The sequence below is a fragment of the Schistocerca gregaria genome, chromosome 9 (assembly GCF_023897955.1).
Source record: "Schistocerca gregaria isolate iqSchGreg1 chromosome 9, iqSchGreg1.2, whole genome shotgun sequence".
Taxonomy (NCBI): domain Eukaryota; kingdom Metazoa; phylum Arthropoda; class Insecta; order Orthoptera; family Acrididae; genus Schistocerca; species Schistocerca gregaria.
The window spans coordinates 163,251,429-163,275,009 of NC_064928.1; the positions used below are offsets into that span (position 1 = coordinate 163,251,429).

General features: G+C 40.0%; 1 protein-coding gene across 1 annotated transcript in view; it reads right to left on the bottom strand.

Annotated features, from left to right (window-relative positions):
• Positions 1–23,581, bottom strand: part of LOC126291562 (uncharacterized) — a 194,908-nt gene that overhangs the window by 154,011 nt on the left and 17,316 nt on the right. The window contains exon 2 of the mRNA XM_049985078.1: positions 5,563–5,625. Within this exon, the coding sequence (XP_049841035.1) occupies positions 5,563–5,625 (63 nt within the window). The remainder of the gene's footprint in view (positions 1–5,562; positions 5,626–23,581) is intronic.

The window sequence follows — 23,581 nt, forward strand, 5'->3', positions numbered from 1 at the left end:
ACAGTGGGAACAGATATGGCTGAACTTCCAGCACTTAAAGCACCACATCGGGGGAGGGATATATGGCTTTTTGTCAGTACGGTAGACCATTACCCTGACCTTCTCAGGTAACGTGTCACCCTCGAAGGCCAAGATGACGGCACTGGTGGCAACCTGATCATCCCTCGGACCCTGGTAGACGCGCCGGATGAAATGGACACCTTGCCACTCTAAACTGGTGCAGAGCCCATCATCAGACTGCAAAAGAAGGTCCCTGTGAAATACGATACCCTGGACCATATTTACGCTCTTATGGGCATGATGGAACAGAAACATCCACCAGATTGTCACAGGCGAGTAGTGCCTGTGACTGGACAGAGGATGCTGTTTTGATCAAGACCAACATTGACCGCATTTTGAACACACCTGCCACCTCCCCAAACTTGTCCTCTAAATGCTCCACAAAAAACTGAAGTTTCATTGACAAGAAAGATTCCCCATCAACTCTCATACATTTGAGGTACCTGGGTGAATAAGCTTCTCTGCCATCCTTAACCAGGCATTCCTACCATGGTGTGGCCAGGGAAGGGAATGATTTGGGGTCATATTTCTTAGCACTGAAGTTAGACTTTGATTGCTTAGAGACTGCTGGTGTTTGACCACCAGCAAGAGATGACGTACTATGCTTTATGGTGTGTCATCCGCTCTGATGCCACCCACTCTGACCAGGTGCCCTCCCCATGGGCGTCACCCAGCTGCAGCAAAGGCCACCTGGCAGGATGGCCATTGCTGCGAGTCCTGATGCCCCAGGGTGACTGGCATCTACTCCTTGGCGTAAGTGGGGAGTTAACCGGGCAGACAGCTGGAGAATGAGCAGAAGTGCAGATCCTCGTTGACGAAGAATGTGAAAGGTCTCAGCTCATGATGGACACTATGCACCATAAAGGCCCCTTCCCCAATTAGGTCACTCTTCAGGAAAATTTTGGAAAATGGAAGTCAAACCCTACAGGAGGCCTCTTATGACAGGCAGGAATACCTCAGGCCTATTCTAACCCCTGGACCCGCAGGAGCAGCAAGGAAAACATAGGCCTGGACAGTTTTAATGTAAAGTAATGTCTTGTAAATGGGAATTAGACTTGAGATCAATGAGTTTCATCTGTACATGCACAGGGGAGATTTCAATTGAAATGGTAAATGCTCTCAAAAACAGAGTAAGATTAGCAGTGTCCTCAAAAAGTTCAGAAAATAGTTGTACTTCTTTCAAGGCTGCAAGTAATTTTTCAAACCTTCCATTTTGTTTAATGCAAGGAACCTAGGGAAATGTATGATGTATTTCCCAGAATTTGTCCAATCTGCAATGTGATCTTTTTTCAAATGCATCGGCATCTATCAGAAATTAGTAGTTTCTCACTTTGCAATGCCTTACTGCATACAGTATGCAGTAAAGTGCACTTAAAATGCAAGCTCTACAATCCATTCAGGACGTTCTAATTTCATTTTAGCTCTCGTTTTTTCTTCATAAATTCAGCAACAGTGGGTTTTAAATAAAAAAAATTATACCAAGCATCCCCCTTGGCTAAATCAATTTACTTTGCAGTAATATGTAAAGTCTCCACACACTGTTCAATTCCATCAAAAGCAGTCACAACTGACAGTGGAATATTGCATGTAACCTCAGAAAAGTTACTACTCCTACCACTATTTTGTGCTCCATGCCAGCAAATTCTCAATGTACAGAACAATGGATCCCATTTGACAATAACTGTATTTTTTTGCTCTTTCATCATCAACTAAATCTTTAAATTGTTTCTGTCTGGGTTGTGTTATCATGACGCTCCACTGCAAATCTGTGGTACCCGTCAATTATGTGACATTATGCAATATTGAAAATTCTTATCCTTCACTTCTGTCATTCCAGTTCATTTTTAAAGGCTTGTGAGGTTAAATCACCAGACTGGACCTGTGAGCTTCCTTTGTACCACGAAGATCAAAAAGGTTAATTAGGAGAAAAAAATTGTGTAGTTGCAAGTGCTTGTATAGCACTAGGAGGGAGAATCCTCAACGACATACTTAAAACTCTGACAGGTGGGTGTGAGTGTTCGGGGAGGGGTGGGTTTAAAGGTCACTTTTTTATGTTTTTATCAAATAAGTCAAAACCTGTGGCTTCTAGTGAAAATGTTTTCCAGTACAAAATTAAATTACATTAAATTTCTGACAAAAAGGATTTATTCATTTCTTCTGTAGGACTAATTGTTATTGCTTTCAGGGGAATGAAAAATCATGTATTATAAAAAATACAGTGTAAGTCAAAAAGGGACATTACAACTTTGGAATTATAAAGAAATTTATTGAGATCACTTACAGACTCAGTAGATGTGTCATTTTGTAGCAAACAACCCCAAGTTTGATTTACATAGTGTATCAGTACCCCATTCCACCACAAGGAGCACCAGTGTAGTTTGCACAATTAAATTGGCTACTTTCACTGGTGTAGAGTGTGCTTGCTGTGTGTGCGGGTTGGTTTCACAAAGAGACCTCTGCAACAACTGTCCAGTGTAAATTTTGCAGTAAATTCACTAAAGAATCTCCAAACAGGCCTACAATTTACTCTTGGCACAATAACTTTGTTGAGATGAGTTGTTCACAATGACATGACAAATCACGAGGTTGCCTGCGTATTGATAATTATATTGAACAAGTTAAGGAGAGCCCCACTCACATTCCACAAAAATCAACACGAGATGCATCTTGGAAGACTGACATCCATGAAAGACTGTTCGGTGAGTACTAATACATGGATGTTTACACTTGAAACTGTACAGAATCACAATTGCTCAGCATATTAGTGATGCAGATAAAGTTGCTCAAGAGGAATTCTGTGTGAAAATATTACATCGGCAGAAAACGATGAAACACAATAATCTTCAATGTTGAGTCAATATTTTATATCAGTGGCACGATGAACACCCACAACTGCAGAACACAGAGGCAGCAACAATCCAAATGTAATCCTGGAACATATTTTTGACAGCCCCAAATGTGTTTTGTGCCCTTAGTAAATTGATGAAAGTGTATGACCCTTTCTTATTCATGGAGAAAACTATTACTGGTATTTTATGTGTGGATTTACTTGGAAACTTTTTAATTCCTTAGATCGATGAATATGACCATGTTTGGATGGTTTACTACCAGGAAGATGGTGCACCACCTCATTTCCTCACGGAAGTTTGAGGTTTCCTCGATAATTGCTTCCCAGTTCAGTGGATTGGCTGTGAAGGGCCATTCACATGGCAACCATGGTCCGCAGACATCACTGGATTTGTTTCTCTGGGGTTTCATTAAAGGCCATGTGTGTGTGTGTGTTCCTCTCCCACTAAACTGGCCGTTCCCTGGTGCTACAATAGCTTCCACATTTGCCCCAATTTGCTCTGAATTTCACCCCAGCTGGCAGTCCACTGGCCATTGACATATGCTGTGTGGCTCCCAGGAGTTGCCAAGGTAACTTGGACAAATTTTTAATGTCCACTGCAAATATTATCCTTGGGCATAACAGGGCCATGCATGCTACCACCGAGATTAAATGAGGCTTATATTCTCAATTACATATTTTCCTACAAAGCTTGAGAATGTGCTATCTTGACAAAGACTACAGATAATATATATGTGGTGCTTGTTCTTTCAGACATGACTGAAAGAACAGGCACCACATACATCTAATTAGGTGAAGATGGCCAACAATCTAATCAGTACAGATGCAAACTGGGTCCAAAATCTTACTGGAATTTGGTGAAACGCCGTGAGTAACAAGGATAATCTGTGAGGGGCACTACATTTGTACTGCATGGACAAATTGAGAATCTGGTTCAACAGGAGGCATGTTAGGGTAGCCCATGCTGCTGCGATGGTCACTGTGTCCTGATGGTTTAGTGGTCAGAGCAGCTGCCTAGTAAGCAGAAGGCTCAGGCTTCAATCCCAGTCCGGCACAAATTTTCAACATTCCCCACTCATTTGCATCAATGTCTACTCACACCCAATTTCTGTAATTAATTTGTGTGTTATTACAGATAATGTTTACACACGGTGACACACCGGCCCATTTTCGCATCAGTGTGTGTGAACATCTGGGGCACACATTTAGGAGTACTGTATTGGTCAGAGGGGCCCCACATACTGCCCTCCTCATTACCCAGACCACAATCCCCCCAGCTTCTGATTATTAAAGAAATTGGTCTACATCGCTCCGTTCAACATTATGCATACACCACAGGATACTGTCTTCATTGTATGCCAGCACGTACAATGAAAGGGTGAACTTCAAAGGAAGTGTGATTCCCAATTCCAAAGGGCCAGGGATGCATTGTCATGAATGGCCATCAAACTGAGCCCCTCTCAAGAACAAATTTCCTGATCTCATGAAGTATTTGAGAGGAATTCTGGTTTCTGTAACTACAATATTAAACTACATAAACTTGTTATTTAAACAAAAATAAATAAAAACAGCATAGCTTAAAATAACTATGACACGCTGTAGACTGCATTGTAAGACTTAAAGCTACTAGCATAAACATGTAATAGCTCCATGTGAGAAATAAAACAAACAAACTCACTGAAGATAGCACAAAAATTACTGAAACATGTCTGAGTGGAAACAAAGCAACAAATGTGTTTTTCGTGAGGCAGAATTCCTCTCAAATTTTCTTAGCAAGCACAGAAAAAAGAGGAAATGCAGCAGTCACAAGATGATTAGCTTAGTAATCAAGTTTTTCTGGACCCACATTTACTGGACTCATTTTCTTGTTTCACTGAATATACTACAACTGAAATTATTTGATACTTTTTTTTACCTCCTATATACTGTACATACCAGCTTGTTCAAGCTACAAGTAACTTTTACACCTATCTACAGAAGATGTATACTACAAATAAATGATTATTAGTGCATTCATGGTATCAAAAATCATAAATAACGCCAACTGTAAAAACAGAGCACTCCAACACTACCATTTTTCAAAGATTTATGGAGAGTGAAATTACAAAGAAACTTGTTGAGTGAGAAAATCAATTGGTGGATTAACCAATAAAATTAATAATAATTAAGTTTGTTGTTGAAAACTGACAAAACAAGATAGTAGTGAAGTTTTAGAACATTGAGTGAAAATGGCCTCTAAGCAACACAGCAATCAAGCAAACTGGTAAATGGCATGTTATGCTGACAGGCCATATAATGTAAATCATGCCACTTTGTTGGGTCCAAATCTGAAGGAGGGTGAATATGCATTTTGTAACTTTTAGATCTAAAATAATAATGAAGAAAATCACTCACACTTGTACAACATTTTCAAAAAAATTGTGACTCACTTATGACAGCTAATAGGTGCCAAAACAAGTCTAAGTAACATATGATTGAAGATGGTTATGACAGCACCAATCAATAATCTGAAAATGTGATGTGGCTGTGCTGGATAATAATCCATTTTAATGAGATTATTCTTTTTACTTTCTTGATTAAACAGTTGCCAGTTTTATTTTTTACTTGCTGCCTGAATGTTAATAAACAAAACTGCTCACATTAATATTACTTACTGGCTCTAGTTTGATGAATGTTGTATCACAGAAAAAACTTTCATGTCTTGCCGGTGCAGTCATCTGAAAAAAGAAAAACCTGTAAGTGAAGACAAACTACAAAGAACAACCTGAGGCTAAATTGTGCACCACACAGATACGATTTTATGTTTGGCTGTGTATGTTTGTTGTGTGTGTGTGTGTGTGTGTGTGTGTGTGTGTGTGTGTGTGTGTGTATGTCATTGTCTTGCATGTTAGGTAGAGACTTGAGAAGACTGGGGTTGGGTTGATATTTTCTGTTTCTTTTTCTTTTATGGGATTGGGGGGGGGGGGGGGGGGCATGTAGCAGGGATGGGCCTGGATGGTGATTATAGGACAGAATGTGAGAGGAGATGGTTGTGATAAATGGAGCCTATGGTTATAAGTGTTATTTAATGTTACATTAAGTGGTCAGTCAGTTTAAAGAGTGTGTGGTTTGCCAAGTTAGTCTGATCATTTATGAGTTGTTTCTTTTCTATTACGGTTTTTAGATATGATAGTTTTCCTGTAGGGTGAGGAGGTATTTTTTATTATCCTTCTGATTTGCATGTCTGTATGAGTGTGGTTGTAATTTTAAGTTGATGTTGGTGAAGTTGAATAATTTGTGCTATACTTCTGTGCTATTACATGTTCTTTGTGTCTTGAGTTAAATGTCCTCCTGGTTTGGCCAACATATCTTCCATCACAGGTTTTGAATTTCAGTTGGTATATCCCTGATTTCTGATAGAGATTAGCTTTTCCTATTTTTTTTTGGGAAGTGTTTCTGAACTGAGTTGTTTGTTTGGTGGGCTTTTTTTATGCCTTGTATTTTGAAAATGTTAGATATTCTGGGTGTGTATTTGTGGTTGTATGTTATTGTGTACCATCTTTTCTTTCTGTTTGTTTCACAGTTTGTGTTGTACTTATTCTTTTATTTTGTGTATTTATTTGTGTAGGATTTTGTCCTTGTGCTGATGACAGCTGGGTGTTTGTTCTTTCCTGTTTGTTGATATTCTTGTTCGGCTTTGTCAATGCGTTCTGTTTGTATCCACTGTTTGTGGTTATTTGTATTATGGTATTCATTTCTTTTTTGTAATTATCTGTATCTGATGGTACTGTGTTAAGTATGTGGAGCTTTTTTTTTTTTTTTTGAGAACTGGGGTGTTGTGATGTCTCATGGATAATTGTGTCTTTTGTGTCAGTTTTCGTACATCTCAAATGTGTGTTGGCTGTTTTGAATCTTTATGAGGATGTCCAAGAAACTTAACTGCCTATTTTACTCTTTCTGTACTGTAAAATGTATCTTATCATGAACAGAATTCATGTCAGTGAGTAACTGGTCAATTTTATTGCTTGGTTTATCTATCAGGCACAAGATGTCATCCATATATCTAATCCAGTATTGGTGTCATACCTATCTGGCACTATTTTGTTACATATAATCTGTTCTAGATGGTTCGTAAATATGTTTTCTATGGTTCCAGGCACTGGGAATCCCATTAGTAATCCTTCACTTTGTAAACAGAATTCATTATTGAACTGAAAATAGTTCTGTTCTTGTTATTATAATGAATTCTATTCTATTCACAAAGTTATGCATTACCAATGGGATCCCCAGTGTCTGAAACCATAGCAGCTATATTTATGAACCATGCAGAACACATTATACAGTGCCAAACACTGTAGGTACTATATCCTATACCGGATTAGGCATATGGGTGACATCTTGTGTGTGACAGATAAACCAAGCAATAAAATTGATCAGTTACACAGACACGAATTCTGTTCATGATAAGACACATTTTACAATATAGAAAGAGTAAAAATGACAATTAAGTTTCTTGGACATCCCCATAAAGATTCAAAACAGCCAACACACATTTGAGATGTACGAAAACTGACAAAAACAGACAACTATACAGGAGACATCACGACACCCCAGTTCTATAAAGCAGGCAGCACTAAAATACATGCTACACAGTCTAATCACAGTACCACTAGATACAGACTATTACAAGAAAGAAATGAACACCATGATACAAATAACCATAAACAGAGGATACAAACAGAACTTAGTAACAAAGCTGAACAAGAATATCAACAAACAGGAAAGAACAAACACCCAGCTGTCATCATGACAAGGACAAAATCACACACAAATAAATACAAAAAATACAAAAACAGGAACACCACAAACTGTGAAACAAACAGAAAGTAAAAGATGGTACACAATAACATATAACCACAAATACACACCCAGAATATCTAATATTTTCAAAAAACAAGGCATAAAAATAGCCCACCAAACAAACAACTCAGTTCAGAAACACATCCCAAAAACAATAGGAAAAGCTAATCTCTATCAGAAATCAGGGATCTACCAACTGAAATCTGAAACATGTGATAGAAAATACATAGCCCAAACCAGGAAGACATTTGACTCAAGATACAAAGAACATGTAATAGCATGGAAGTATAGCACAAATTATTCAACTTTTGCTGAACACTTACACCAACATAAAATTACAGCCAGACACACAGACAGGTAAATCAGAAAAAAAACCACAAAACAAAAGAAAAAGAAAGAAACACCTACTCACCTTACAAGAAAACTGCCACATCGATAAAACCATTACAGAAAAGAAACAACTGATAAATGACCGCACCAACTTGGCAAACCACATGCTCTTTAAACTGACTGACTACTTAATAGAACATTAAATAACACATATAACCATTTGCTCCATTTATCACTACCATCTCCTCCCAGATTCTGTCCTATAATCACCATCCAGGCACATCCCCAATAGGTGCTCCCCCCTGCCCTCCCCCATGAAGAAAAGTAAAAGTCAACATGACCTCAGTCCTCTCACATCTCTAACGTACAAGAAAATTTCAGAACTTTTCACTAACTTGCACACATACGCACGCATACAAAGTAGTTTCAGTGGTTGGCAACACAAAACAATGTGAACGGAAATAAACATACAGGCATAAATAAACACTGTTGTGGTGTGGATTGAGAAACAGTTTACAAGACTGAAGTGTAAATAACGCAGCACAAAAAATATGGCAGAATGGCAAAAACTACCAAGTACAAATGCAAATTGAAATCTTTTGACATCAGACGCTGCTATCGAGGAGGGAAGGAGCAGAATATGTAAAGAAACACCATAAGTGACTTGTGCCCCATGAACCATGGACCATATCGCTGGTGGGAAAGCTTGCATGCCTCAGCGATACAGACAGCTGTACCATAGGTGCAGCCACAATGGAGGGGTATGTTGAGAGGGCAGATAAATATGTGGTTCCTGAAGAGGGGCAGCAGCCTTTTCAGTAGTTGCAGGGGCAACAGTCTGGATGATTGAATGATCTGGCCTCTTCACATTAACCAAAACTGTCTTGTTGTGTTGGTACTGCTAACGGCTGAAAACAAGAGGAAACTACAGACGTAATTGCTCCTGATGACATACAGCTTTATTGTATGGTTACATGATGATGGCACCCTCTTTGGTAAAATATTCCAGAGGTAAAATAGTCCATCATTTGGATCTCTGTGTGGGGACTACTCAGGAGGATGTCATTATCACAAGAAATAAAACTGGCATTCTACGGATTGGTGCATGGAACGTCAGATTCCTTAATTGGGTAGGAAGGTTAGAAAATTTAAAAAGGGAAATGTTTAAAATTATATGTAGTGGAAACTTGGTGGCTAGAGGAACAAGACTTCTGTTAGGTGAATACACAGTTATAAACACAAAATCGATCAGGGATAGTGAAGGAGTAGTGTTAACAATGAATAAAAAAATAGGAGCACAGGTAAGATACCATGAAAAGCATAGTGAGGGCATTATTGTAGCCAAGATAGGCATGAAGACCACACCTACCACAGTAGTACAAATTTATACGCCAACTAGAAGAAATGTATGATGAGAGAAAAGAAATTACAGAATTCAGATAGTCAAGGGAGATGAAAATTTAATAGTCATGGGGGACTGGAATTTGACAGTAGGAAAAGGAAGAGAAGGAAAAGTAGTAGGTGAATATGGAATGGGGTTAAGGCATCAAAGAGGAAGCCGCCTTGTAAAATTTTGCACAGAGCATAACTTAATCATAGCTAACACTTGGTTTAAGAATCATGAAAGAAGGTTGTATACATGGAAGAGGCCTGGAGATACTGGAAGATTATATAATGGTAAGACAGTGATTTAGGAACCAGGCTTTAAATTTTAAGAGTCCAGGGGCAGATGTGGACTCTGAGCACAATATATTGGTTATGAACTGTAGATTAAAACTGAAGAAACTGCAAAAAGGTGGGAATTTAAGGAGACGGGACCTGGATAAACTGACAAAACCAGAGGTTAAAGAGAGTTTCAGGGAGAGCATTAGGGAATGACTGACAAGAATGGGGGAAAGAAATATAGTAGAAGAAGAACGGGTAGCTTTGAGAGATGAAGTAGTGAAGGCAGCAGAGGATCTAGTAGGTAAAAAGACCAGGGCTAGTAGAAATCCTTGGGTAACAGAAGAAATATTGAATTTAATTGATGAAAAGAGAAAATATAAAAATGCAGTAAATGAAGCAGGCAAAAAGGAATACAAATGTCTCAAAAATGAGACTAACAGGAAATGCAAAAGAGCTAGGAGGGATGGCTCGAGGACAAATGTAAGGATGTAGAGTCATATATCACTAGAGGGTGAGATAGATACTGGCTACAGGAAAATTAAAAAGACTTTTGGAGAAAAGAGAACCACTTGTATGAATATCAAGAGCTCAGATGGAAAACCAGTTCTACACAAAGAAGGGAAGTCAGAAAGTTGGAAGGAGTATACAGAGGGTCTATACAGTGGCAATGTACTTGAGGGCAATATTATGGAAAAGGAAGAGGATGTAGATGAAGACAAAATGGGAGATACAATACTAAGTGAAGCATATGAAAGAACACTGAAAGAACTACGTCGAAACAAGGCCCTGGGAGCAGACAACATTCCATTATATTAGAAGTACTAATAGCCTTGGAAGAGCCAACACTGACAAGAGTCTACAATCTAGTGAGCAAGATGTATGAGAAAGGCAAAATACCCTCAGACATCATGAAGAATATATTAATTCCAATCACAAAGAAAGCAAGTGTTTACAAGTGTGAAAATTATTAAACTATCAGTTTAATAAGTCACAGCTGCAAAATACTAACATGAATTCTTTACAGGTGAATGGAAAAACTGGTAGAAGCCAACTTTGTGGAAGATAAGTTTGGATCCCATAGAAATGTTTGAACATGTGAGCCAATACTGACCCTACAACTTATCTTAGAAGATAGATTCAGGAAAGGCAAACCTACATTTTTAGAATTTGTTGACTTGGAGAAAGCTTTTGGCAATGTTGACTGTAAAACTCTCTTTCAAATTCTGAAGGTGCAGGGATGAAATACAGAGAGTGAAAGTCTATTTACAATTTGAACAGAAACTAGATGGCAGTTAGGCTGTATGAGTTGAGGGGCACGAAAGGGAAAAAGCGGTTGGGAAGGGAGTGAGACATGGTTGTAGCCCATTCCCGATGTTATTCAGACTGTATATTAAGCAAGCAGCAATGGAAACAAAAGAAAAATTTTGAGTAGGAATTAAATTCCATGGAGAACAAATAAAAACTTTGAAGTTCACTGGTGACATTGTAATTCTGTCAGAGGCAGCAAAGGATCTGGAAGAGCAGTTGAACGGAGTGGGCAGTGTCTTGATAGAAGGATATAAGAAGAACATCAACAAAAACAGAACAAGGATAATGGAATGTAGTCAAGTTAAATCAGGCGATGCTGAGGGATTTGGATTAGGAAATGAGGCACTTAAAGTAGTAGACGAGTTTTGCTATTTGGGGAGCAAACTAACTGATGATGGTTGAAGTAGAGAGGATATAAAATGTAGACTGGCAATAGCAAGGAAAGTGTTTCTAAAGAAGAGAAATTTGTTAGAGTAGCATGGAGAGCTGCATCAAACCAGTCTCTGGACTGAAGACCACAACAACAACAACAACAACAACAAGTAACTTGCCCACCAGTCTTATCAACAAAACGCTCTTTTTAACTTAAAAGAATGATAAATATATGAACATGCATGCAATTTGCAGAATAACAACTGAAGATGCTTCATAAATAAAAGGTAAAATGAGTCTGCCATAGTTCTTTTTAATTAAACTGCAGTCAGCTCAAGACAGAAAACCAATAGTATCTGGTACAATTTCATATGTATACTCTGAAGCAGCGAGTGAAAATATTATCAATGCTGGGAATCGAACCCAGATTTCCTAATTAATAGGCAGGTTTGTTAGCTGTTAAGTCACCTATGTACAGCCATTCACACAACTGCACAGATTACCATTTCATGCCTCCTTCCTCCATCCAAATTCTTACTGCCACCCCAGTCTACTGTAAATTCCTCCTCACACATGAACAGAATTACCGAAGCTCTCCACGTTCTGGAATGGTGCCTCAGCATCAAGTGTAAATGGGGGATCCAGCCTGAAACTCAGGTGCAAATACTTATACAAATGAAATAACACAATAAGTCAGTAAGCAGGAGACTCGGGTTTGATTCCTGGCCTTGGTACAAATTTTAACTTGCTGCATCAGTCCTTCCTTTTCCTTTCGGCCTTTGACCCACTCCAATGTGGAGTCGGCCATGTTACATGCGGATTTGAGAATGCTAGCGGCAGAGGGTGGCCAGATGCCCTTCCTGATGCCACCCCGAACCCCCCCACTCCTCCCCCCCTCCAAGGACGGAATTAGTGTATTCCAGCTGTATGCTTCTAGTGTAAGCCATGAAAGAGTGCAAACTTTTTCCAATGTCCGAGAGTTATGTAACTGAGGTGGAATGTGGGGACTAGCCCAGTATTCACAAAGCAGGATGTGGAAAACCACCTAAAAACCACATCCAGGCTGGCTGGCATACTGGCCATCACCAGTAATCCACCCGGTGGATTCGATCCAGCGCCGGCACACCTACCCGAGTCCAGGAAGCAGTGCATTGGGGTTCTCAGCTACCCTGGTGGGTACTGCTTCAATCTATACACATAAAAGCATATCTGTATGAGACTAGTAAAGTCTCTGAAATTTTGTCACATCATTTGTCAAGTACATGTGCCTGGGTTTCAAGTTGGGTCCCCCATTTATGTTCAATGCTGAAACATTATTGAAGAACATTAACAGCCTCAGCAATTCTGTCTGTGTGTAAGAGGGAATTTAAAATAGACTGGGGTGGCAGTCAGAATTTGGATCATGGAGGGAGATGTGCCAATGTAATCAGTGCAGTTGTGTGAACTGCTGTTCCAGGGTGGCTTAGTGGCTAACGCAACTGCCTAGTAAGTTGGAGATCCAGGTTCAATTCCCAGCCTTCCTACAAGTTTTCACTCACTGTTTCTGTCTATACACACAAAATGTAAAAGAAGTAGGTGAAAAGTTCTGGATTTATGTAATGGAGAATTCCAACATGTATTTCATGGAGTATTTTTTTAAAATTTTGTTTGACTGAACTTTCATCCAGATTATTATTGTTGGGTGTAATTTCACAAATGAAACCTATATTGTTCTATACATACATAGATTCCGTCAGTAGGAGACTATGTTTACTCAGGTTACTTTCTGTTTGCAAGGATCTAGATGGCATTTTACAAAGCTGCCCTCAGTTATGGCATATCAAATTGCAAATCTTCCAGATATACAAAACAAGTGGAAGGAATATTTTTCTTTTTAGCTGTTCATCCTAGAAATTAATTGGACACCTAGAGTACTGATCTGCAAAGCAACATTAGCACTGTAGGAAAGATAGTTCAGTGGATATAATCTATCATAATACAGCATTAAAAATGTTCTTTTCTGCAACAGTAATTAGTCTAATCATGAAACCATGAATAAGCTAGTATTTGTTGAATAGTAGCTGAATAATCTGAAACAGGAGACTTTCAATAATCTAAATTTGTATACTTAGTTTGCAAAATCACTAAGTGCAAGACAGAGCATACTTCCCACTGTACTACCAAAGCAGAATATTGTCAAATGATCTTTCACAAAACACAAAGAAATTCTGGCCAAATGTAAAGGCTGCTCATGGCACCAAAGTTAGTATCCAGTCCCTGGCAAATGAGACAGGAACTGAAATTGAGGGGAGCAAATAAAACCTGAAATGCTTAATTCTGTTTTCAAATTTTCCTTTATAAAGGACAAGCCTGGAGAATTGCAGCAAATTTATCTTCATGCCATTGAAAAAGATGAGAGAAATGGTGTTGAGAACCAGCTGAAATCGTTAACAATTGATAAAGCTCCAGGGCCTGGTGTAGAATACTCATCAGTTTCTGTATTGAATTTGCAGCTGAGTTAGCCCCTCTTCTATCTATCACGTTTCATAGATCCCTTGAATGGGAAACTGTGCCCAATCCATGGGAGTGTGTCACAGAGGAACTGAACTGGCATACTCTTGAAGACAGGCATAAACTATCTTGAGGAAGTCCATCAAAAATTTCAAGAAGTGGCTTTAAATGATGATTGTACGATTATCCTACAACCCCCTATGTGTCCCTCAAGATTAGAATAATTACAGCACACAAAGAGGCATTCAAACAATTGTTTTTCCTGTGCTCCATACAAGAAGAACATTAACAAATAGTACAATGTAACATACCCTCTGCCATGCACTTCACAGCAGTTTGCAGAGTATAGATATAGATGTACCAGTTATCAGGGCTTCTTCCCATTATGGAGAACAGCAAGAAAGGTTGCTTAAATGCCTCTGCACTCTCTGAATTAGTCTAATCTTGTCCTCAGTACATCTACATGGCCAATATTCGCGACAAGGGTATCGCCAGGAGTGGTACAGGGTACGTGTGATAAGACTGCTCATATTTTTTATATAAGTAAATGATCTGTTGGAGAGGATGAGCAGCAGTCTGCAACAGTTTGCAGATGATGCCGTGGTCTATGGGAAGTTATCACTGAGTGACTGTATTATGATACAAGATGACGTGGGCAAAATTTCTAATTTGTTTAATGAATGGCTATTAGCTTTCTGTTCTTGTTGTTATTGCTGTTGCTGATCTGTTCAGTCCAAAGACTGGTATGATGCAGCTCCCCTTGCTACTATGTCGTGTGCAAGACTTATCATCTCCGAGTAAGAACTGCAACCTACATCCTTCTGAATCTGCTTAGAGTATTCATCTCTTGGTCTCCCTCTATTATTTTTACAAGCCATACTTCCTTCCAATATTAAACTGGTGATCCCCCAAAGTCTCCTATCAACCTATCTCCTCCTCTAGTCACTTTGTGTCATGAATTCCTTTCCTCCTCACTCCTATTCAATACCTCCCAATTAGTTGCGTGATCTATCCACTCAATCTTCAGCATTCTTCTGTAACACCACATTTCAAAATTTTCTACTCTCTTCTTGTCTAAACTGTTTATTGTTCACATTTCACTTCCATAGATGGCTACACTCCTCACAAATATCTTCAGAAAAGACTACCTAACAGTTAAATCTAAATTTGATGTTAACAAATTTCTAAGACACAGTCGAAAGCCCGCACATCATTTGCTGAAATGGCCGATAATGCAGACGGCGATCCCAAATGGGAAAGTAAACGGTTAAAAATTGGGCATTCCATCAGGAAGTGACAGACAGTTAAAACTTGAGTGTAATGTGTACAAAGTGGTGGTGTAGCACAGCTTTGCAAATGACTATGGATAAAAAAACAGTGCCCGATATTCATCCGAGTTAAAATAACATCCTCCCAGAAGGAGGGTCAAGAGGAGCTTGACCAAGCCCCTGGAAGAGGCTTAATAAGCCAGAGCTTATTCCTGTGAAGGGAGGATCATTGGCGATGCCAAAGGAAAACTGACCAGTTTCAATAGTTCCCATTTTCTTGAAAATATTTTAATTTCTTATTTATAACCAACTAAAGTACTACTTTGAGTCACATAACTTACTCTCTGATAGTCAATTTGGCTTCTGAAAGGGAAGAAATACCACCACTGTTGTTCTTTCAATTGTGAATGAAGTAATAACAGCCTTCAAGAATAAGAATAAAGCCTCACTTCTTTTATGTGATGTAAGTAAGGCATCTGACTGCATTTCTCACGGTATCTTACTTGCTAAACTCTGCATTGGCAGTAATTGCTTCATACGTAAATAATAGGAAGCAGTTTGCCTCTGTCAGAAACAGAGACTCACAATTGCTAGAAGTTAAGACAGGAGTTCCACAAGGTTCTGTTCTTTGGCCCTTCTTTTTTATAATTGCAGTCAATGATTTATCCCATTGTATCCCCAACACTGTTATTTGTTATGCTGATGACATAACTTTGCTTGCTCAGCATGAGAACATATCAGTTCTGCAAGATATGATGCAAGATGGCCTGGAAGCAGCACTAAATTGGTTCTCATCAAATACACTTTTTTGCAATCCTGATAAAAACCAACATCTTATACTAGAATTGTCAAAAGAGGTAGAGGTGAAAGCAATTATAATTCTAGGAATTCATGTAGACTAAGTTAACATGGGAAACACACATCAACCATACCTGCACAATATTGTCACGAGTTACGTATTTAATGTGGAAAATGAGGAGCCTGGTGACAAAAGAATATTTAAGAGTTATTTATTTTGGACTCTTTCAGTGACATATAGAGTATGGACTGCTGATATGGGGACACATTCTTCACATGACTGAAGTTCTAAAAATTCAGAAGAAAGTGATAAGGGCAATGAGCAATTCTGGTAGATCAGAGCACTGCCGGCCACTGTTCATTCGGCTGAAAATATTAACAGTTACTAATTTTTATATATACGCGACAGCATTGTATGCAAAAAAACAATATAGCAGATTTTGAAGTGAGGGATAACATACATCACCATAATACCTGAGGCAAAACAAAATTACACATACCTAGGCACAGGCTGACAAGAACAGGGAATTCCCACCTAATCAATAGTCTGAAACATTTAATAAACTTCCATTTTCTTCTCAGTCGGCTTCATAAACAAACTACTAAATTGGTTACTAATCAATCCTTTTTACAATATAACAAAATTTTTGAATATAAAATCAATGGACATTAATTTTTAAGGATTTCATTATGTGATGTCACTGAATGTATTTATCTTATGTTATGGAGTATGTTATCATCTATGGGCACTATTTGCAAACCTCATGTAACTTTGAGGTACTATTCAAGGAAAATGTTATATGATATCCATGTAAATTGCCTATTCCACCTCAGGTGGTCAATGGTGAATAAAGAATCTGAATCTGAAGAATCTGAACAAAAATGGAGCTGGAGATGCCCAGTGGGAGACAGGCCACGATAGTGTTAACGGTGATAGCAAAGAGGATGGCACTCAGGACAGGCACATTGTTTTCCTGGACGAAGGTGTCAGACAAGGCAGAACCCATGTGAACCTTGAAAACTTGATCTTGTAAAAATGCCTGAAGGAAACAGTGTAGGCAACCATGGAAGCCCCACATATAAAGAGTACGGAGGATACCAGTTCTCCAGCAGGTGTCACAGGCATTCTCCAAATCAAAAAACATGGCCACAGTCTGGGATTTCTGCAAAAAACAATTCATGATGGGTGGACAAAGTAATGAGATGGTCAATTGCAGAACGCTGTGCTCAAAATCCACAATGTGCATTCGTCAGTAAATTGTGAGACTCGAGCCACCATAACAGCCGAACATGAATCATACATTCCATCACTTTGCAAACGCAACTGATAATAGAGATTGGGCAGGAACTAGAAGGAGAGTTTTTGTCCTTACTGGGCTTAGTTATGGGTATGATGGTGGCTTCGTGCCAGCATCTGGGAAAGTTCCCTCTGCCCAGATGCAGTTCAGTGTGTTAAGCAGAAAGTGCTTGCCCACAAGAGAAAAGTGCTGTAACATCTGAAAGTGGATGGCATCCAGCCCTGGGGCAGAGAAACAGGATCAACTGAGAGCATGATCAAGCTCCCTCATAGTAAAGGCGGCATTGTAGCACTCACAATTCGGCCAAGAGAAGGGTATCGCCTGAGCTGCCTCTGCCCATTTCCAATGGAGGGTGATAGTGGGAAGAGCTCGAAACTTCTGCAAAATGGTGGCCCACAGTGCTGGAGATAGCAATAGAGTCCACAGTAACATTGTCTGCTACTGTGAGGCTGGAAATAGGCTAATAGATCTTGATCCCAGAGAGTTATCGGAGATTGGTCCAGACAAAAGAGGAAGGGGTGGAACTGTTAAAAGAAGTAGTGAATGAGATCCAGCTAGCTCATTGCTATCCCAAAGAATGTGATGAAACTTAGAATGCACCTGTTTATAATTAATGCAGTTTGCCATCATAGGAGGACAGTTAAAAACACGTAGAGCGCATCTCTGTGCACGAATTGCATCGCGCCATTCCTCTGTCCACCATGGGGCTATGTGGTAAAGAGGAAGCGCGAGGAATGGAATGTTCTGCATCAGTAAGGATAACATTGGTGAGATAGTCCATCTAGTCATCACAATTGGGGAAATCTTGTTCATCAAAGGTCACCAGGGAGGAGTAAAGCTGCCAGTCAGCCTTAGCAAGCTGCCATTTTGGCGTGCACGCGGATGGCGTAGGAGTCAGCAAACTCAGAGCACACAGAAAATGATCACTCGAGTAGGTGTCAGAAAGAACGGATCATGCAAGACGATGGGCGTGTTGGGCAGTGCAAAAGGATAGGTCCAAATGGGAATAGGTGTGCAAGGAGTCATAAAGGAAAGTGGGTGCTCCAGTGTTAAGGCAGAAGAGGTTAAGTTGGTTAAGGATGTCAGCCAAAAAGGCACCTCTCTGACAGGTCCTGGAAGAATCCCAAAGGGAATTATGTGTATTAAAGTCACTGAGTAGCAAAAATGGGGGAGGTAGCTGCCCAATAAGTTGAAGGCAGTCTGCCCTGGTGACATCAAATAATGGAGGTACATAAATGGTACAGAGAGAAAAAGTCAGGCAGGGAAGGGGAAGACGAACTGCAACAGCTTGAAGATGGGTAGTCAACGAGATGAGCTGACTATGAATGTCATCCTGTATGAGCAGCATGACGCCCCCATGAGATGGAATGCGGACCTCTGGGGGAAGGTCAAAACCAACAGGTATGAAATGTGAAAGTCCAAAGCAGTTGTGAGGTCGCAATTTTGCTTCCTGAAGGCAGAGTACAAGGGGATGCTGTGATGCTAAAAGCAGCCGTAAATCCTCATTGTGGGACCAAAGGCCATGAACATTTCATTGGAGGACAGTCATGAGGAGAAAGAGATGTAGGGCTGTCAATTCGGTGGCCACCAAGCAACAGCCGGTGTAGAGTCGCTACTACAGGGCACAGGAGCAGGTGGATGCTGGGGGTCCACAGAAGCATTGGCCTGCTTATGTGGTCGGTCCGTGGAGTCCAACACTGTAAAACAGCCGGGTTAAGGTACAACGTGGTGACACCATTGAACAGGATCTTCAAGTTGGCAAAGGAGAAGACCATTTGGCTTTGGTGGACTTCTTTGAGCGTTTCCGGTTAGAGAAAGACACTGGTGTTGTTTGGCTGGAGGGATGGAGGAAGTCTTCACGGGAGTACTCCTATCCTTTCTTGCTCACTGGTTGTGTAGCTGGTGGCTTCATCCCTTGAGGTGAGAGTCTGATGGTTTGTTGCACAGCAGCATGGGGGTGATGGCAATTCTACCTTGGCACTGCGCGATTTGTCACACCCTCGGAGCTGAATTTTAGGTCGAATGTCTGCGTGGCCATGTCCTTCATGTAGCGAGGAGTAACAAGAACAGAACTACAGGTGTCAGACAGGAGAACACAGGGTTTGCAACTAGCCTGTAACTTCCGAGCTACTGGGTAAAGCACTTTTTCCTTTACCCGGATCTCTTTGACAGCCCACTCAAGATACACAGTACAATCCAGGAGGTGGCGGCATGCATGGCCGCCATTGCAGCTGATACAGTGGAGGGGGGGGGGGGGGGGGGGGGAGAGGAAGGAGGTGGACAATCACTCTCATGTGCATCTCTAACACAGGTTACACATTTGGCTGGGTGTCAACAAGATGTTCTAGTGTGGTTGAAATAATGACACTGGTAGCAGCACATTGGGTTCAGAATGTACGGTGGGACTGTGATAATTTCATGGCCTGCTTTGATCTAGGATGGCAGCACCACTCTATCAAAAGTGAGGAAAAGAGTGCGGATGGGCACTACAGAGGAATCTACCTTTTTCATTACATGACAGACAGTAATGACACCCTGATCAGAGAAGTAACATTGGATTTCAGCCTCAGTTAGACCATTGATTAGCCTGGTGTAAATTACACCCCGGGAAGAAATCAAAGTTCTATGGGCCTCAACACAAAAAGGGTAGCCATGGAGAAGCAAGGCAGCGAGCAGTAGTTGTGCTGGAGAATCAGAGACAGTCTCCAAAAGCATTCCGTAAACAAGAGCAGGATTTCACAGGGCCAGCAACTCCATCAGCACATTTCTGAATAATAAACGGATTTACTGTGGCGAAGGACTGACCATCTTCAGTATGTCAGACCACGAGGAACTGTGGTGCAGTGGGAAGGCTCTTCAAATCAGTAGCCTCATTACATTTACATTCTGTAGGTGTTGACTGGGAAGGTAATTGACTCATTGCGAGAAAATCCCACAAGATTACCAATGTCTCTGATGGTGTGCCCCTTCCAATTGGGGGCTCCCTTCACAAGGGGGTGCACACACCTTAGGTGATTGTTCACACGTTAAGTTACACCTCCCAAACGTTTGACAGAGGGATGAATCAGCAATTTGGGAAGGTTGCACCTTATCACTCCATCCTGGGCCTGGCCTGTAATGGGGGTATATGGGAACACTACCCATCAACCCTGGGCTGGGAATTATGCATTACCCAGTCGCCTGTTACATGCCAGACATGTGAGCCAGCCTTCAGGAAGAAGAAAAAGAGAAACCTCAAATGCTGAAGTGGAGGAACAAGAGGAGAATGGAAACAAAGAAAGGAAAAAGGGCATGAAAACAAAGGTGGGACTGTTCTTATGTCAACGACAGGCAATGCAGAATATTCCCAATATCATCCAAGACATGTTCCCCAATGGAGAGGAAAATGAATAGCAAGAGGACAGATATGTAGCATGGAATGGAAAATACACTGCAAAGGGTGGGGCCCCATGGTAGCCAAGCACAAACCCGCCAAAGAGTGGTGAGCCCCCTGGATGGAGGGAATTTGATTTATTGGTATAATTTTAGGAAAGTGTGATTCACCTGTAAAGGAGCATGCATACAGAACACTAGTGAGACCCATTCTTGAGTACTGCTCAGGAATTTTGGATATGCACCAGGTTGGATTGAAGGAGGAGATCAAAGCAATTCAGAGGCGGGCTGCTGGATTTGTTACCAGTAGGTTCAAACAAACATGAGTATTGTGGAAATGCTTCATGAACTCATCCTAGATGTAGGTTATATCCAATCTTTGGCAACTGTAATTTAAGTTTTGTTTAGACCATATGTGTTTTGATTTATTCCAATGCATCTTACGTTGTCACTGTAGCAATGTGACTTTTCTTACAAATCTTTTTGCCGAGATCACACATAGTTCCCATGTGCTCGACTACTGTTATTAAACAGTATTAAATTACTATTATTACTCATGGACTTCTTTTTAGTTCATATCTAACTTTCTTCTACATATAACTTTTCAATTTTAGTACAGTGCATTTCACTGACACGGAACATATTTTCATTTTCATGTCACAAAACTTTAATGTCTCTTGTTTATAAAATATTCAAATATATTACAGGAATGCAGCTGGGTGACATCTTTGACAACAGACAAAATTTCAAGAGGTGCACAACCACACAATCATGGATGACAAAGATTTGATGTTATCCAGAGTGAATATTAACAACCAATGAATGAGATAGCTTTAACTCCTCCTGTCTGTCTGCCAACGAAGGGGAGAGCAAGATTCCAAGCAGAATTTATGCTAAAACTTCCATACTCAATCATTTAACCTCAATTGGTTCCTCAGTAACACTATCCCCAATAGCTGGAGGTGCATGCCAGAATCTCCAGGCAACAACAGATTTGCTTGACAGTTTTAAATGTGTGCGAGGCTTAGGCTCAGTACAATGACCTCCACAGTCCTAATATAATCTGACTGTGGCATATAACATACCACAGCTCCAAGGGATATGATAAATAGCCACCTTATGCAAACCGAGATCATTCTTTATAGAACCTAGAAGGGCCTTTATCTTAGATGTGATCGAGAAACACATCTCACATCATGCTTCCATAGACTAAGACCAGACCCTCCAAGGTATACAGACACTGTAAAGGAATTTCCAAAGAAGCAGACTACTGTATAATAAGTATAAAATGAAGCATTGGGCTAAAGATAGAGAGATGCTACATGAAACTCATTTACCTGTCCAGATCTTACACAAAACCCAAAGAAATTCTGCTTGCATGTAAAGCCTGTTAGTAGCAGCTCAGTACCAAAATTAGTGCCAGCACCAAAATTTTGAGAGGCAATGAGAGACCACTGTGGAAAGAAATGTGAAAACTCAATATGCAGAGTGTTAGTGGCATCAAGAAACATCTGAAATAATTAAAATTGAACAAAGCCCCACAGCCCAAATGGAATCTGTATCAGATTCTATACCCAATTTGCAACAGAGTCAGCCCCCTAGGTTAACTATAATCATGGGCAAAACAGGAACTGAAATTGAGAGTAGCAAAGCAAAAGCTGAAATGGTTAACTTTAAAAGATTCCTTTACAAGTTAACCCTTATTCCACTGAAAGATGAGTGAAATAGATATTAGTGTCAGTGGCACTGACATAATTAAATCTGAACAAAGCCCCAGGGCCCGATCGAATCCCTATCAGATTCTATACCATATTTGCAACTAGGTTAGCCCCTAGGTTAACTATAATCTATCATAGATCCCTCACAAAAAACCCAGTCTGAAATGTGTAAGTTTGCAGCTAGTGGCTTTCAAATAACACCAGTGATGGTTTGTCAGATCCTTTCCATTAGATTACGAATGATGAAGCCTAGTTTCACCTTCATGGTTGTGAGAATTCACAGAACATAAGGTACTGGACAACACAGAACCCAGACATTGTTTATCAGCAACCAATCCATGATGAAAAAATTGGTTCGGTGCAGTGTAACAGAAATGTGCATCATTGGACTGGTTTCATTTTTTTTTTTTTAACACGGTTGCATACATGGAAATTTTTGATACATTTTGTGTTCAACACATCAAATATAAAAGACAATATTGCTTTTTCCAGCAAGATGAGGTATCATGCCAGAGGTCTAAGTTACCCTTGGAAACAGTCCACGATGTCTTCACTGAGAAACAAACTGTCAGCAAAGATTTACAGCCACGAAGTTCACTGGATCTAAAAACATGTGAGTTTTTCCTGTGGGGACACTTGAAGAACAAGCCTTATGAAACAAAGTCACAGAAAGATAACATCAGCCGTGAAGTTGGTATCATCAAGAGCCAAACTTTAGACTGGTTGTATCTGACTATGCTTAGAAGTGCACAACTGTATATTGATTTTGCAGAGGGGTCACTTTCAGCATCACCTATAAATGTATTTTTCACTTTACTTTTCATTATAAATAAATGTTAAACCTATTTCAGCTCTTCGTTCCTGTAATTTTGCTGCATTTCCTTTATTTTTAAATGGGCTTCTTTCATAACAATGTGCCGCATTTTGTTTTGTTTTCTTTTCTTCTTCACAGTTGATTTTAAGAGAAAACAAGGAAGTTAAGTTTATGGCTAACTTTTTAATCCCACTACTCACAGATTAAAACTATGCAAAATAATGTCACTGAAGGCACTATATTCACAGATCCAGTGGATCTCTTTCACACCCCATATATTAGTGATCCAAACTGATTGATCCATTCCTTTTATGTGACTTCAATTGTCAGTCAAGGTTTTTGCTTGCACTAACAAACAAGGCTCAAGGTCAGAGGGCAGGAGGAGGGGCAGGGGAGGGTTA